Source organism: Lepisma saccharinum, chromosome 14, assembly GCF_977018435.1.
Source record: "Lepisma saccharinum chromosome 14, izLepSacc3.1, whole genome shotgun sequence".
Lineage (NCBI taxonomy): Eukaryota > Metazoa > Arthropoda > Insecta > Zygentoma > Lepismatidae > Lepisma > Lepisma saccharinum.
Genome location: NC_139242.1, coordinates 75,950,104 through 75,964,806, shown reverse-complemented (window position 1 = coordinate 75,964,806; position 14,703 = coordinate 75,950,104). Strand labels below are relative to the sequence as shown.

Sequence of the window (14,703 nt, the reverse complement as noted above, 5' to 3'; positions counted from 1 at the left end):
TTAACTTTGTATATTTATGTCACAATTAACGCTGAGCCATCGAAAATTCTTGTAGGTTGGATACCTTCCGGTGCTTTTCGGAGTTCGGGTGTGACAGAATCCGCATAAATGCCGCACTTTCATGGAGTCTAAATATCCTGCAAAATAATGCAAAATTGGAAAATAATATGTCATATTAATGTAAAATAACATCATTTTTGACTGAGGCTGATGTCCAAGTTTTTCATTTACAGAAAGTTGCCACCCTATACTAACAATCCATAAAATATTTTGCGAAATGATCGGAATGGAAAAATTTCTCTGTATGCTTTCACAGTGCCAAAACACCAACAGGTTGTGCCTGCCTCCGTGGCAGAGTTCCCGGCCTGGGCGTTCTTCATCATTATCATCACTCATCCTCACCTGCGCAATTAATCGAAAGTGGCAGGAAACAGTGGCGAAGCGTGCTGTCTCTGGAAGGGTAGGCACAGGACAGAGCGGGGGAGGGGGGGAGCTGCGAATTTTTAAAAAAGTAGTATGTTAAAATATAGCCCCTAGGAAATAAAAGTAGCATATTGCCGGAATCTTATCTACTGCTGTTCGAAAAAGTCGGGATAGAGATTGGAGAGCATAATGTAGTGATTAACGCTCTCGTCTTACAATCAAGAAGTAGAAGGTTCGATTCCCCATGGAGGCATATTGACAGTGGTTCACAATCTTCTTTAGTCGAGTCTCGATGCCCCGGGTTCGATACCCGGTGGAGGCACAAGTGGTTCGGATCCCACTTTAAACTGTAGGTCCAGTCCCGATTAGCCTTACTGTGCATAAAGTGGACTTAAAACACCAACTCGAGTCTCGATGAGATATCTATTTATTTATTAATTGAAATTTCCAGTACAGCAGAAGCCATTTTAAACCAGAAAGAAACAACAGTAAAACAATAGACTAAGATTAAAAACACAAAAAAGGATAACATAAAATAAACAAAAATAAACAGGCCAAAACAGTACCAAGGTAAACAGATCAGTTTCACAAAAGGATTACTTATGTACAAATTTTTCTATGTTGGTGATAAAAAATGATATGAAGTGAATATACAGGGTGTCTACACCGAAATGCTCTATTTTCAATTTGCTCCATATACAAAATGAAATGAAATTAATTATTTTTTTCACAAAAATAAGTTCTATGTCAAGTTAAGTTTCCAAAAAAATTTACAACAAATCAAAACACTTCCACGTGAGTCCCTGCGGTAACACGAAGAATGTCTAGTCTATATTCAACTTCCATCCAGGTCCGCTGCAACATGTCCGGAGGGATGGTACCAATCACTTCCACAATCCGAGTACGGAGATCTTCAAGGTCCCGCACTGCAGTGGCGAACACCCTGTACGTCACGTAGCCCCAGAGAAAAAATCTAATGGTGTGATGTCCAGAGAACGTGGAGGCCAATGCACGGGTCCATCTCGTCTAATCCAGCGTCCTGGAAATGTTTCATTCAGAGTTTTCCGAACATCCAGCGACCAGTGAGGTGGAGCTCCATCTTGCTGAAACCAAAGGTTTGGTTGCAGGTCTTCAACCTGGGGAAAACAAAACAACTCCAGCATGTCTAGGTACGTCGTTCCTGTGACAGTCTCCTGAGCGAAGAAGAACGGTCCAATGATTTTGTCGCACATGAGGCCACACCAAACGTTCACTTTCGGGCTATCTCGCACCTTTTCCCTGATACTGTGTGCATTATCTGGTCCCCAAATTCTAACGTTATACTTATTCACAGTACCGGAGACATGGAATGTGGTCTCATCAGAAAACATTACACTTGACAAAGAAGGCAGGATTCCGGTCGATTCGGTTAAGCATGTCACATGCAAAGTCATATCGTCGTTGCTTGTCATGAGGCTTGATGGCTTGCAGAATCTGCACCTTGTATGCATACAGATGCAACCGCTTTCTGAAGACCTTATGAACACTTGCACGTGGCATCTGAAGTTCCCTTGAAGCCTGAAGAATTGATTTGCGTGGACTTCGCTGGAACGCTTGGCGCACATTCTCAACTTGTTCTTCGGAGACACGCCGACCCCCTCCATGCCGCTTCAGAATGCTGTCAGTGTCCAGAAACTCTCTGTGTCATGATTTTATCCTCTTGGCGTCTGGTGCTGCTCTCATGTAAACACAACGAAACTGCCTTTGCACCATCACAATGGATTTAAACTGCACGTACCAGAGCACAGTTTGTGCCTTCACTGACGCCATTTTGGTTTCGATGGACAACTACACCAACACCAATGCGCGCCACACGTTGAAAAAATTTAGGCAGCAACTTTAAGTCCTGCACCCAACGGACAAGTCAGACCTGAAACGAGAAAGATTTACTGTTTTTAAACTACACAGAGTATTCAGTATATGTAAGATGAACCACATTATTATTATGATTGAATGTATCCATTATTTGTGTTATTGTTAGCAGTGTCGTTCGGATGGTCAAATTGTCGTTCTCCTTTATTCAGTCTTGCAAGGAGATCCAGGAGCCGATATCACCGTCACTCTATATAGTGCAACTTTGATGTGTGTCATTCTCATTTTCATGGATACGGTGTCTGTGGAACAACGGATATGGCAGATAACCTAAAAAATATAAATTGCTCTCGTACATCCCAGTGTTATGAGAAACTTGAGTAAAACGCAAGACTTCCACATCACTAATTCCCTTGCGTGACTGGGATTTTTTTCGTTTTCCCGTCCAGTTTTGAGAATTAGTAGTTGCCACTCTTCCTCTTCCCTCTCATGCGATTGAAAACAGGATAAGTACAAGAGAGGAGCAATGAACTGTCAAGCAAGTTTTGAAGCACTGGGCGCTTGTGTGGTGGTACACAGTGGCGCAGAACCGGGGGGAGTCGGTGCAGGGGCATACCCAAACTAACCCAATTTTTAGGACAGAGTACAACACTCCCTAAATCCTTTGATCCGAATTGTTCCCCGTCTCACATAATTTGACAGACGCAAGATGCTGCCGTTCGAAAAATCTCGTTTTTAGTAGCTAAACGCCAAAAGTTTAGAACGTACAATCACTTTAAAAAAATGCCCTAAAAATTGCAAAGTAGACCTAAATTTTTTCTTATATTAAATATGCTAGAAATTGCAGACTCGTGATGTATGATGTAATTTTTTCAAAAAAATAATTTTCAAATCACAAATGATTTATTTTATTAACATTACAAATGCAATAATTTTCTGACTGTTAGCGATGTTGATTCTATATTAGTATGTAATGTTAATTGTACATTATCCATTGCCTAGTGCTTTCTATTTTAACAATACATTTTTAGAGTTCTCTCCTCTTCAGATAAACAGTTTTCTTTTTGCCCATGGTGGGGATCGAACCCACGACAGACCTCTGATTTTAGTACACTATACTACACTGTTCACTCCTTGGAAATCTGTACTGCTTTTTACTTCATTTACGTTACTATTTCTGTTTTCTGAGTAGGGGAACCATACTTGAGTCATTCCATGTGAAATTAACACAGCCCACAACCTGACCAACTCCGATTTTCATGAAATTTAGGAAGTTGAAACTATGCATGGAACGTAGTAACTATGAAAATTTTGAGTCTCGTGCGTCTTGTAATTGTTAAATTATTCAAGGTCAAAGTTATCATAAATTGCCTTTTTTGTGCTCGCTTAGCTATACTAAATGTGCTGTAACTCCGCCCCTATTTCGCCTAGGAAGCTCAAATGAAGCTTATTGTACAGGGAATTGACCAAGCTTTCCAGTGATATATAACAAGCCTATCTTTGGATAAAAATATAATTTTGTCACGTGATCTTGACCTTGAATATCTCAAAACATGTCATCACCAAAAATCGCGAAAAAAATATATTTGGTCCCTCATTCCATACTATAAAACATATCAAAAAATCATTCTGGGACTGCAATGGGATCAGAAGATACAAAATAATATGTGTAACTATGTGACTGATAAAAGCCTCATTACATGAACTATGACGAGCCCGACCCTGTGGCCGAGTGGTTAGCACATCGCGCTGCGACGCCAAGGGTCCCGGGTTCGAATCCCGGTCGGGCTTGGTTGTTTGTGAATGTCCATTCATAAATTTCATCACTCATCCCCATCTTCGCAAATTAGCACAAAAAGCGAAGTAAAATAAACTAAATCAATCAATCAATCAATGAACTATGACGAGTCAAATGCCCCTTAACACCCCCTACAAAATGTAAAGGAGTTATCCTGGGTATAATTGGTCATGAAAGAAATAGGTTAGACACAGGGAGATCCGTAGCCGTGTGTGTCAAGCGCAGGTCCGGAATATTGACCGCCATATTGAATTCAACTCAAAAATTTCAAAGGAAAGGGTGTGATGTAATATATCAAATCAGGCTAGAATTTCATGAGAAATGAAGCGGCGAAGGTTTTTTCAAAGGTATCTTTAGCCAGAAAAAAGTGATTACTGCATGATTGTAACCATTTTCTCCTTTTCGAGGTGTTAAAAACAAAGCATTAGAATGCTCCTAACGTGTTAGGAACTCATCGAGATCCCGCTGACATCTCGGGAGAGAAAGAAGTATACGCACCATTGCATCTGATTTTAATCAGCAAATAGTTGAATAGTGAAGAATATTGGAAAAGTATCTCAAACAATTACGTGATATTTCTTTGAAATGAAAAATTCTTCAGTGACGAGGCTAATTTTTATGTTCACGGTGAAGTTAAAAAAAAAAGAATATGCAATACCTGTGATTTGATAATGTATAGTAGAATGTTTGTTGCTGGTAAGCTAATGATGTAGTATAGTGTATGGAGAACGGGAATAGTTTGTCCATATTCAACAACGGAACCTTAAATGGTGAGGGCTTCTTGGATTTGTTAAATGAACAGGTTTTTCATCCTTGCTTATGGGATATGACACTTTTCCAGAGTTTTGAAACAGTGCAGAGTATGACCACACTATGTGGACATTGTGGCAATTTCTTCATGATAAATTTCTAGGTAGATTGATGGGCAGACGGGGATCTATTAAAATGCCTGCACATTCCCCAGATCTAACATCTTAGGAGGACTTTTACCTTCAGAAACATTTGAAGAGAATGGTGCATGCATTAAAAGTCCGTGATATTGACTATCTGAGAGAAGGCATAGTTGCTGCTTGCGATGATGTTGCACCTGCTACATTGCCAAAAGTTCTATGTGAGTGCGAGACGTCTACGGGTGTGCTCACAGAAACAATGACAACATTAAAATGCGCATATATCGTAAGTAAAAGATATGCGTATAACTTCTTGCCGGCTTCGCCGCTTCAATTCTCGTGAAATTCTAGCCTGATTTGATATATCACATCACACCCTTCCCTTTGAAATTTTTTCGTTGAATTCAATATGGCGGTCAACAATATTCCGGACCTGCGCTTGACATACACGGCTAGGGATCTGTTTGACCTGTGCCTAACCTATTTCTTTCATGACCAATTATACCCAGGATAACTCCTTTACATTTTGTAGGGTGTGTTAAGGGACATTTGACTCGTCATAGTCACATAGTTACACATATTATTTTGTATCTTCTGATCCCAATGCAGTCCCAGAATGATTTTTTGATATGTTTTAGAGTATGGCAAGAGGAACCAAATATATTTTTTTCCACGATTTTTGGTGATGACATGTTTTGAGACATTCAAGGTCAAAGATGAAGGTCACGTGACAAAATTATATTTTTATCCAAAGATAGGCTTGTTATATATCACTGGAAAGCTTGTTCAATTCCCTGTACAATAAGTTTTATTTGAGCTTTCTTGGCAAAATAGGGGCGGAGTTACAGCAGATTTAGTACAGCTAAGCGGACTCGAAAAGCGCAATTTATGCGAACTTTGACCTTGAGTAATTTAACAATTACAAGACAAACGAAACTAAAAATGTTCATAGTTACTAAGTTCCATGCATAGTTTCAACCCCAAATTTCATGAAAGTCGGAGATGGTCAGGTTGGAAATTACATATATCTGTGTTGATTTGGCATGGAATGACTCATTTGCAATATTACCACTAATTCAATTTTTAGTTAATTTTATATCAATGACCTCATCCCTGTCAAAAATTTCTGGCGACACTGCGTGCAACCTCTCGAATATGAGAGCTTTAAGCGCACTTGATGCACACATAGGCAAATCAGAACTGGACCTACAGTTTAAAGTAGGCTGCAAACACTAAGTGCTTCCATCGGGTGTCGAACCCGGGACCCCTTGATTACAAGGTGAATACGTTACCACTACGCTATCGTGGGGGAGGGTGTCTCTCGATTACGCGTCATCATTTTAACTGCTCCCCAAGCTTGTTCGGTTTGGTAACTGCACTTTTGCCCCTCCTCCCCATACCATTCATCTACTTCCTGCTATTGAATCTCGCGTCGGAAGTCTCAACACGCTTCCTGCAATTTGCGATCCAGTCTTTTCGGGGTCGCGAGGTCAAAAGAGTCCGGTAGTCTGTATTCCATTCGCGTCATGAAAGTCAGTCGTCCAAGGTGCACGAGAGTGTGCGATTGGGGGCCTGCCAGCGCGTCCCGTTGGACTGGAACGCCGATCTGCAACTCCGGCGTCAGTCCCCACCAGTTTACATCGTGCCACTCAACCAAGCGATTGTCGAAACAGCTGACTAACAGAACGGTGTTAGAGCTCCCAGTGTTGCTCGGAGAAAGAATTCGCGGAATCCTTCCCATGTCGGCGACTGGTTTACGTTACACTTGACGTATTTTAACACGGTGCTTTCGTAGTGTGAAAAGTTTCCTGATTTTTTCGTTCCAAGTTTCGGACAAAAGTGTTGTTGAAGTTTGAATGTGAAAATAGCCCGTTGTCATGGATCCCGATGACATCATCACTTCGAATGAGCCTGCGGAGGAGAAGGGTAAATTGCTAATCAGCTTGCTGTGTGGCTTTTAACTGGTGTGTGACGTAAGGGGGAATAGTGTTGGTGTTCGCAACACAGACAGCTAGTATTAGAGAGGAAGATATGAGTCATAATTGAAAGTGCCTTGGATTGAAGCTTCAAGTTCGGGTTTGTACATGTGGAGGCCCGTAGGTAACAATATTGTGGCCCTTATCAAAGCAATCCCCCCGGGGGAGACCCTATACACATGGAGGTCCAGGGCTGAAACCCCCGCCCCCCCCCCCATATGTTGTCGTATCTATTAGTTAAATTATCGATAATTTTATCGATGAGATTATTTCATTCAGTACTTTGAAATCGAGTGAAGAAATTTTAGCATTTTATTATGTTGGAGTTATGAATTTATATGAGTAGTATGTTCCATATTTTTTATAAAATAAATCTGCACATGCCGGCTACGGCTGTAAAGAAAATCTCGACCATTAATTGAAGAATAGACTTAACTCATTCAGGTTTATCAGGAATTGTTTGTGAATCAGTTGTCGGGAACTGTTTTATTGTCAGTTTTGCATGATCATGGCAGACTAATCAAACAAAACATTACGTGTGGACGGAAAGTTTTCGCCTTGCATGTACTGAATGAGGTTTGACGTCCGCTCGAAAGACAGATGGGCAGGAGCTTTGCTTTCAAACAAAACGGTCAAACTTCGCATAATCGTGCGCCGGCTCTCGTTGATGTTGGATGAGCAATGTCTTGCTTTCCAATTTCTGGGGTTACTACAGAGCATTCCCTGACATTCGCTACCAGACTCGGCGGCAAGAGGCCCGGCGTCAGGGCTTGTCTTTCCCGGTGAACGGGGTCTGCAGTGTCCACATCCATACGTAATTAATTATGCCTATCGTCATGTTCCTGCTGTAATTCACGGAGCAAATTGACATGTGAGAATGTACCTCGAGACCACAGTGGACTATGAACAATTTTCTTTTCATTCTCACCAGGGCCGCCGTTAGGGAACGTGAAAATATGGACATCATCATTTTTTCGTAAAATTCTACTCTAAAGCAAACGTGGTTATTAGTATGATGTAATTATTATATATTGTACCCACGCATGTGTTCGTAGTATCCCCTTTTACCACCAATGAAATCTAAAATTTGACACCCTGTTCTGCGCTATAAGCCCTAGAAAGAATATAATTTGTGTTTGCAGCCATGTACCGACGGTCATTCACCTGAGTCTATATCACGGCTGCGACCAACAACACTAACACTAAACTCCAGGATTTGGCCATTATTTCCGTTTATCGATCGTGGCGAAATTTGAAGCAAACTGTATTTAGAGGTAGTAACAATTTTTCCAAGGCGCCCTTCTGGCATTTTAAAAGCGCGCCCCACTTGTTTCCTTTTTTATAGCCTTTTGGAATCCTGATTAAAATTTAGGAAATTTGTCCCGTTTCCTAGACATTTCATTTCCCATAATCGCGATTCTAAACACGCGTGCACTACTGTCTCAAACAAGAATGACAAGGAAGGTAGAGAATGATTTCATTGGCACCTTTGGCATAGTTGTAGAATCTGGCAAAATCGACAAACGCCCGCCCCTTCTCTGCGAGGGTTTCTCAGGAAATAAAAATAAAATATCTCCAGATCTTTATTTCCATTCATCTGCGGGGAATATGCCGACCCAAGAGCCCTTGACCTACTCACCGCCTCCCTTGAGAAGTCTGTTTATGAAGTCCCTTTTTGGAAATGGATAGAGCTGTAAAGTTTGACGTCAGAGGGATGAAAGATCACCGCAGAAAACATATGCCTGCTAGTGAAACCCGTAGCCAGGCAGGGGCCAGGGGCTCACCCTCCTCTGAAGTTTGATAAAAACTGCATTATAAAATTTGTTTGAAGCAACGAGTGAAAGTGTATACAGCAGATATTATTTTGCTCAAGACTTGATAAAGGTTAAATTCACAGAATAAAAATAACAAATATCACATTCGCACCCAAATCAAAGTAGCGTTAACACGAATCCCAAGGGACCGAAAAATGAAGAGTTCGTGTTAATATAATTCGTGCTAACCGGGGATTTTCAGTTTTGTTTGCAGATCTGTGCCTGTCTGCTTCTTCTTGGCCATGACTCCAGTCTTACTGCTTGCAACTTGATGTTACTCGTACTGGCTATGTTTAAAGAATAGAAAAACACATTTGAACACATTGTTGATCTGAATCTGTTGGTTACAATACTGTATAAGTTGATTGTTGACGAGATGATAGAGATTGTTGAGCGATTTCTTACATATGACAGAGGAACAACAGAAAAAAAATATGAAAAACTTTGAAAGTTCGTGTTAAATTAGATCTAATGACGCAACGGACTAAAAAAAACAGTTCGTAATTCGTGGTAACCGAAATTCGCGTTAACCGATAAAACTTTCTATAAGATATAACACATCCCTGCCGGGACCAACATTTTGTTCATGTTAACCGAGTGTTCGTCTTAAGCGAGTTTGTGTTAACGAGGGTTTACTGTAATTAGAATATTCTCTCGGCTTCAGCTACGAGTGCGAACAAGCGGTGTGTGCAATATACCTAGGTATTGATAAAATAACTTTATTCGTTTGAATGATATTTCTACATTTTCTGTGTCCTATATTAACTTAACAACCCACTCGCTCCACACACACAACATAACATAACATACTGTTAAACTTTTGAAAATGGACTTACTTTATAAAGCCCCTGCTGATAACGCGTGACCTCCCCCCCCCCCGGAGATAAATTCTAGCAACGGGTCTGACGTGAAATATGCTTGTGTACTTTGTTTATTATATTCATTTGTTTCTTCTGAGAAATAAATCTGTCCGCAAGTATATGTTGAAACTACTAAAATATATTGTAATTTAGAAAACTTTATACTTATTTTCCATGTTTCGATCCGACAAGAAGTAGCGAAATCTTATTGAAGAGACAAATTTGAGGTAGGAAATTGTAAATTTGCCCTTTATTTTTTCACGAGAGTGCTATGAGGATTCTGAAGTGCTTCGAATATTACCCTATAAGGGACTAAATAAAGATGGACGCCAATCCTGTGTTGCGAATTGCTCACCTCGAAAACCCCAAATGAAAACAGAATGAATAAAAATATTGCCAACTGAGTGCTGTGCAGTCATAAGTAAGAGGCAAATGATTGATTGTGTCAGAAATAGGAATGTTCTCAAACGTATGTTTATTCCTACTTTTCTTATTTTGCGTCACTTTTCTGCCACTGTAAGCAAATTGTAACGTTGTGCATGAATGATGGTTAGATGAAATTGAAGAAGGAACACTGACGAAGAAACACTCATGCCCATAAATTTATGGATACTCACAATGAAATGAAATTAAACACTGAAGCCCAGTCCAGGATTTGAACCAGGAACTTTCGGTGGGGTTTACCGCTCAGCTACCTTGACCACTAAGGTGGGCTCATGTCTTAAAAGCACAATGACTGACTTTCTTACCAGATTTTGGTGGTTCACACCGGAAACGGGATCGCTTGCTCCAAAGCTAAGAGCGCTTACCACTATGTTACTATGTTATCACTTAGGTATGCTTAAATTTAATTTTCTTTTATCTAATGTCACTTTATCTAATATCATCTACCATCGTCTCACAATTAGCTCAAAGAACAGAAAAGTGCGTCTTTTTATCATCGTGGTGCCCCATTTGCATACTTGCTTTAGGAGTTTTTAGTGCCTACAATTCCCCACCCATACTCATTACTTTCTAAAACGAGAGCGTTACGTGCTTTGCACTACTGGAGTACCAAACACTCGGAAGAGAGTTTCATTTTACTGTCGGAGAAACCTTGCTGCGGTTGTCAACACGGGGGCTTGAAAAGAGCCCGGCGAACCTTCGGAGCCTATGCCGATTCTTCTTTTCATCTTTTTTCAACTCGTAAATTCCAAGAGCGCGGGGCGGCACACCCTCAAATGTATTGTCCCTCAGCTTGAAGAGTAGACAAATAACCATTTTATGGTGCCTGTCCTCTGTCGAGCAATAATATACGACAGGAAATCGAGGAAAGTTGGATTCACAAATACGTCGCTGTTCCTTGTCGGCGAATTCTGACTGATGGCTTGACAAGAATGGACACTTGTCCGTTACCAGAAATTCAACTTTGTTATGGTGGAATTTTTCGTTTCACAGGAATTACGTTTTTCTTCCTTCTCTTCCCTCTATTCGAATGCAATTTTGCTTGCAAGCACAATAAATAAAGTAATTACCGATTTAGAAGTGCGAGGTCCTATGCGGTGGCACTCGCCGCACACCCCTAACGGCGGCCTGATTCTCACCCTACACACTGAAATTATACTTTTCAATAGTGCTTCACCCATGTTTTTTTTAGAACGACTGAGAAAAAGAGAGAAAGGATGAATATTGTAGCCGCGTCACATCGTGATTCGGATCCCACTTTAAACTGTAGGTCCAATCCGGATTAGCCTTAATGTGCATAAAGTAGACTTAAAACTCAAACTCAATCAAAAACCAGCTGTTTCTACCACAGATATTAATGTCAAGGAAATTTTTAATGGATTATTTATTGAAAAACAAAAAGGTTGTTAGCCCAGCTGATGAAAAGTAAAGTATCTGATTATTATTTTTGTCTATTATTATTATTATTATAGGTATGCATAAATTTTCATAGGCGTTGGTAACTCAAAGCTGTATGTTCTTAATCTAATCTTTACCTCTGAGAAGGTAAATGAACTTCGTATTGCGCAGCAGCAATACGTATTTTGCTTATACTCAGTCGATTTGCAGGAAGAGACACTTAATAGAAATGAATGAGGCAAAAACACGAAGGAGGCTGTGTCGTTGACTTCAGCGCCCGTGTTTTGGTGGAATCCGTGTCACCCTGTCACGGAGGCACGCAAGAAAAGGTGGACTCCGGCACGAGAGCCCTGGGACTCAAGGAAACGTGTTCTGTGAGAAAATGAACTTAGCCGGAGGGATCGCTTAGGTGTTGGCAGGTTGCGTGTGAAAATTTTGTCTCACTTATTGGGATTTCATGATTATACTTGCGACATTAGAAAGGTTATAAGGTCTTGTCGGCCCATTAGTTAGAAGTCCTTTACAATTTATGCAGCCCAAGTACAATGATGGGAAGAAATTAAATAGTAGGGATAAAAATTTACATGTATTTTAAACGTACGCACCTTTCTTTGTTGAGGGGGGATTTAACTACATAACTTTGTGACTGGCAAGGACGTATTTAGGGGGGCTCCAGGGCGTCCAAATGCCCCCCGAAAGACTTAACAAGTACTAAAATTAAAAAATGTAAATATACTCGTTTTGCATTTGTTGTATAATTTCCTCTGAACGTATTGGAAGACAAGGATTATATTGGGATCATGTGGCTTTGAAGAACATGAAGGGCGTATTTAGGGGGTCCGGACCCCCCCCCCTTTCCCCACCCGAAAGACTTATTAAGTACGAAAATTAAATAATGAAAATATACTCGTTTTGCATTTGTTGTATAATTTCCTCTGGACTTATTGGAAGACAAGGGTTATATTGGGATCATACAACTTTGAATGACATTACAAAGAAGATTTATGTACACTAGTACTCAAAATAATATGCATAAAATATTAATCAGAAACTTACTTTTCTCCAACTACATGAAACATTATTTTTGTTATTCGATAAATATTCAATTATTCATCTATTTGACATTAATTTCATTGCCAGGTCACTTGTTTTTATGTAAATTATTCCGATCTTAACTATAGGTAAGCTACGTAATGAATATGCGCTGTTATATCTCTATTCTTAGTCTTTTTACCTATTCGTGTAATAATAATATAATATTAATTTACGTATTTTAATTAGTATTAATTTGATTTAATATATTTATTTTAAATTAAACTATTATTATTATTATTATTATTACTATTATTATTACTACTACTATTCCTGAGACACTTGGTTCGGACTCCCCCCCCCCGAAACATATTTCCAGATACGTGCCTGGTGACTGGATCTTTATCTCGTCACACTTATCACGTTGTTTCATTGTTAACCACACGAAAGAATTTTCAAATTCGCACATTGTTGTTTTCAGAGTGAGCTGTGTTAATAAAATCGAGCACGTACTATGATTATTTCTGAACTTTTTTGGAACACGCATTCAGTTTCGTGTGAATAAACAAGCTGAGAACCTGCTTACTCCGAAGCAACTTCTCTATTGGTGACCACGCGCTCACACTTTGGCAAGAAACACGAATAAACACATTCTGAGGAATTGAGCAGATCCTTTTATGCACACATAAACATGTACGAGTATGTTCGTTTGTTTTAAGCCTGCTTTATGCGTTGAACGGCTAATTGGGTCTGGACCTACAGTTTAAAGTTGGATCCGACCCACTGTGTGTACCCACCGGGTTCGTCAATTGTAATCAAGGGGTCCCGGGTTCGACACCCGGTGGAAGCACTTAGTGTTTGCAGCCTACTTTACACTGTAGGTCCAGTTCCGATTAGCCTATCTGTGCATAAAGTGCACTTAAAGCTCTCATATTCGAGAGGTTGCACGCAGTGTCGCCAGAAATTTTTGACAGGGATGTAGTCATTGATATAAAATTAACTAAAAATTGAATTAGTGGTAATATTGCAAATATGGTTCCCCTACTCAGAAAACAGGAAGAGTAACTTAAATGAAGTAAAAAGCAGTGCAGATTTCCAAGGGGTGTATAGTGTAGTATAGTGTACTAAAATCAGAGGTCTGTCGTGGGTTCAATCCCCACCATTGCACAGTAGTTCGGATCCCACTTCAAACTGTAGGTCCAGTTCCTATTTGCCTATCTGTGCATAAAGTAAACTTAATGCAACAACTCAACTCGTGATTTGTTTTCCAAACTGAAATTTCAGCCTAAATAATGAAATCCTGATTTCAAAGATCGTGTATCCATGGACGTTCGGAGGATTTTTTCCAGGGAGGGCCAAGCAAGGTAATTTTTTTTAGGGGGGCAAAGGAGCCATATTTTCCCCCATAATAATAATAATAATAATAATAATAATATCGTCTTTATTGAGAGGGCGTGTTTCGGCCTCGCGGGCCGTTTTTACAACAAATCCTTAAAAAAAAACAAAAAAAAAACATTACAATTGAGACACTTTACACTTCTTGAAAATCACTGTTGCAGTAGAAAAATAAAAATAAAACATTTATACTTATAATGTAAACAATTAATGTACTGAAGGTACAGAGTTAAATCTAAAACCACAATTAGAATACAATTATTACAGAGATAAAACTAAAACTTAATCCTCTTTCCCGTTCATTACAGGACAAAGACGAGACAAAGCCAGGCACTATTGTTTGGACAGTAGAATAATAGTGATGTGATGCCCACTCAAAGAAAACCCTGCTTCAGTCTGAAATTATCATGTTTCTTCAAGGAATTTATAATAATTAACATAAATTACTGTGACTGAAATGAAATTGTGTGAAATATATAATTTTTAGTTGGACATTAATTTTTAGGGGGTGCCGTGGGCCCGCCTTCCAGACGTCCATGCGTGTATCACAGAGCCTTTTGCAAACATTAGTGGTGTGCAGGATCCCGAGCAGTCGGGAAATACCGAATGGTCATTTTAAAAAGTCGTTAATTCTAGACTTTTTCTGCATTGTAAATGTCTGGAACTTATCGGAAATTGTTAATTTTTGTACCAGAAATGCAAAAGCAATCACTTAAGGTGAAAATGACGTATAGAATTCGAGATTTCCAGAGGTTCGGGAAATTTCGAACATTTCTCGTCCCGAAAATTTCCCGTCCCGAATGTAGGGATTTTAAAAAAATT

At 39.7% G+C, this 14,703-nt stretch overlaps 1 protein-coding gene across 10 annotated transcripts in view; it reads left to right on the top strand.

Annotated features, from left to right (window-relative positions):
* Positions 1-14,703, top strand: part of LOC145999038 (uncharacterized) — a 96,498-nt gene that overhangs the window by 48,290 nt on the left and 33,505 nt on the right. For 2 of the 10 annotated variants that reach the window (XM_083135966.1, XM_083135961.1), the window contains exon 1: positions 6,513-6,888. The exons of 7 other annotated variants lie outside the window; for them this stretch is intronic. In XM_083135966.1, the coding sequence (XP_082992092.1) occupies positions 6,850-6,888 (39 nt within the window). In that variant the 5' untranslated portion in view covers positions 6,513-6,849. Of the gene's footprint in view, positions 1-6,512; positions 6,889-6,935; positions 7,039-14,703 lie in introns of those variants that run through there. One more of the 10 variants, XM_083135963.1, reaches the window with a different exon arrangement.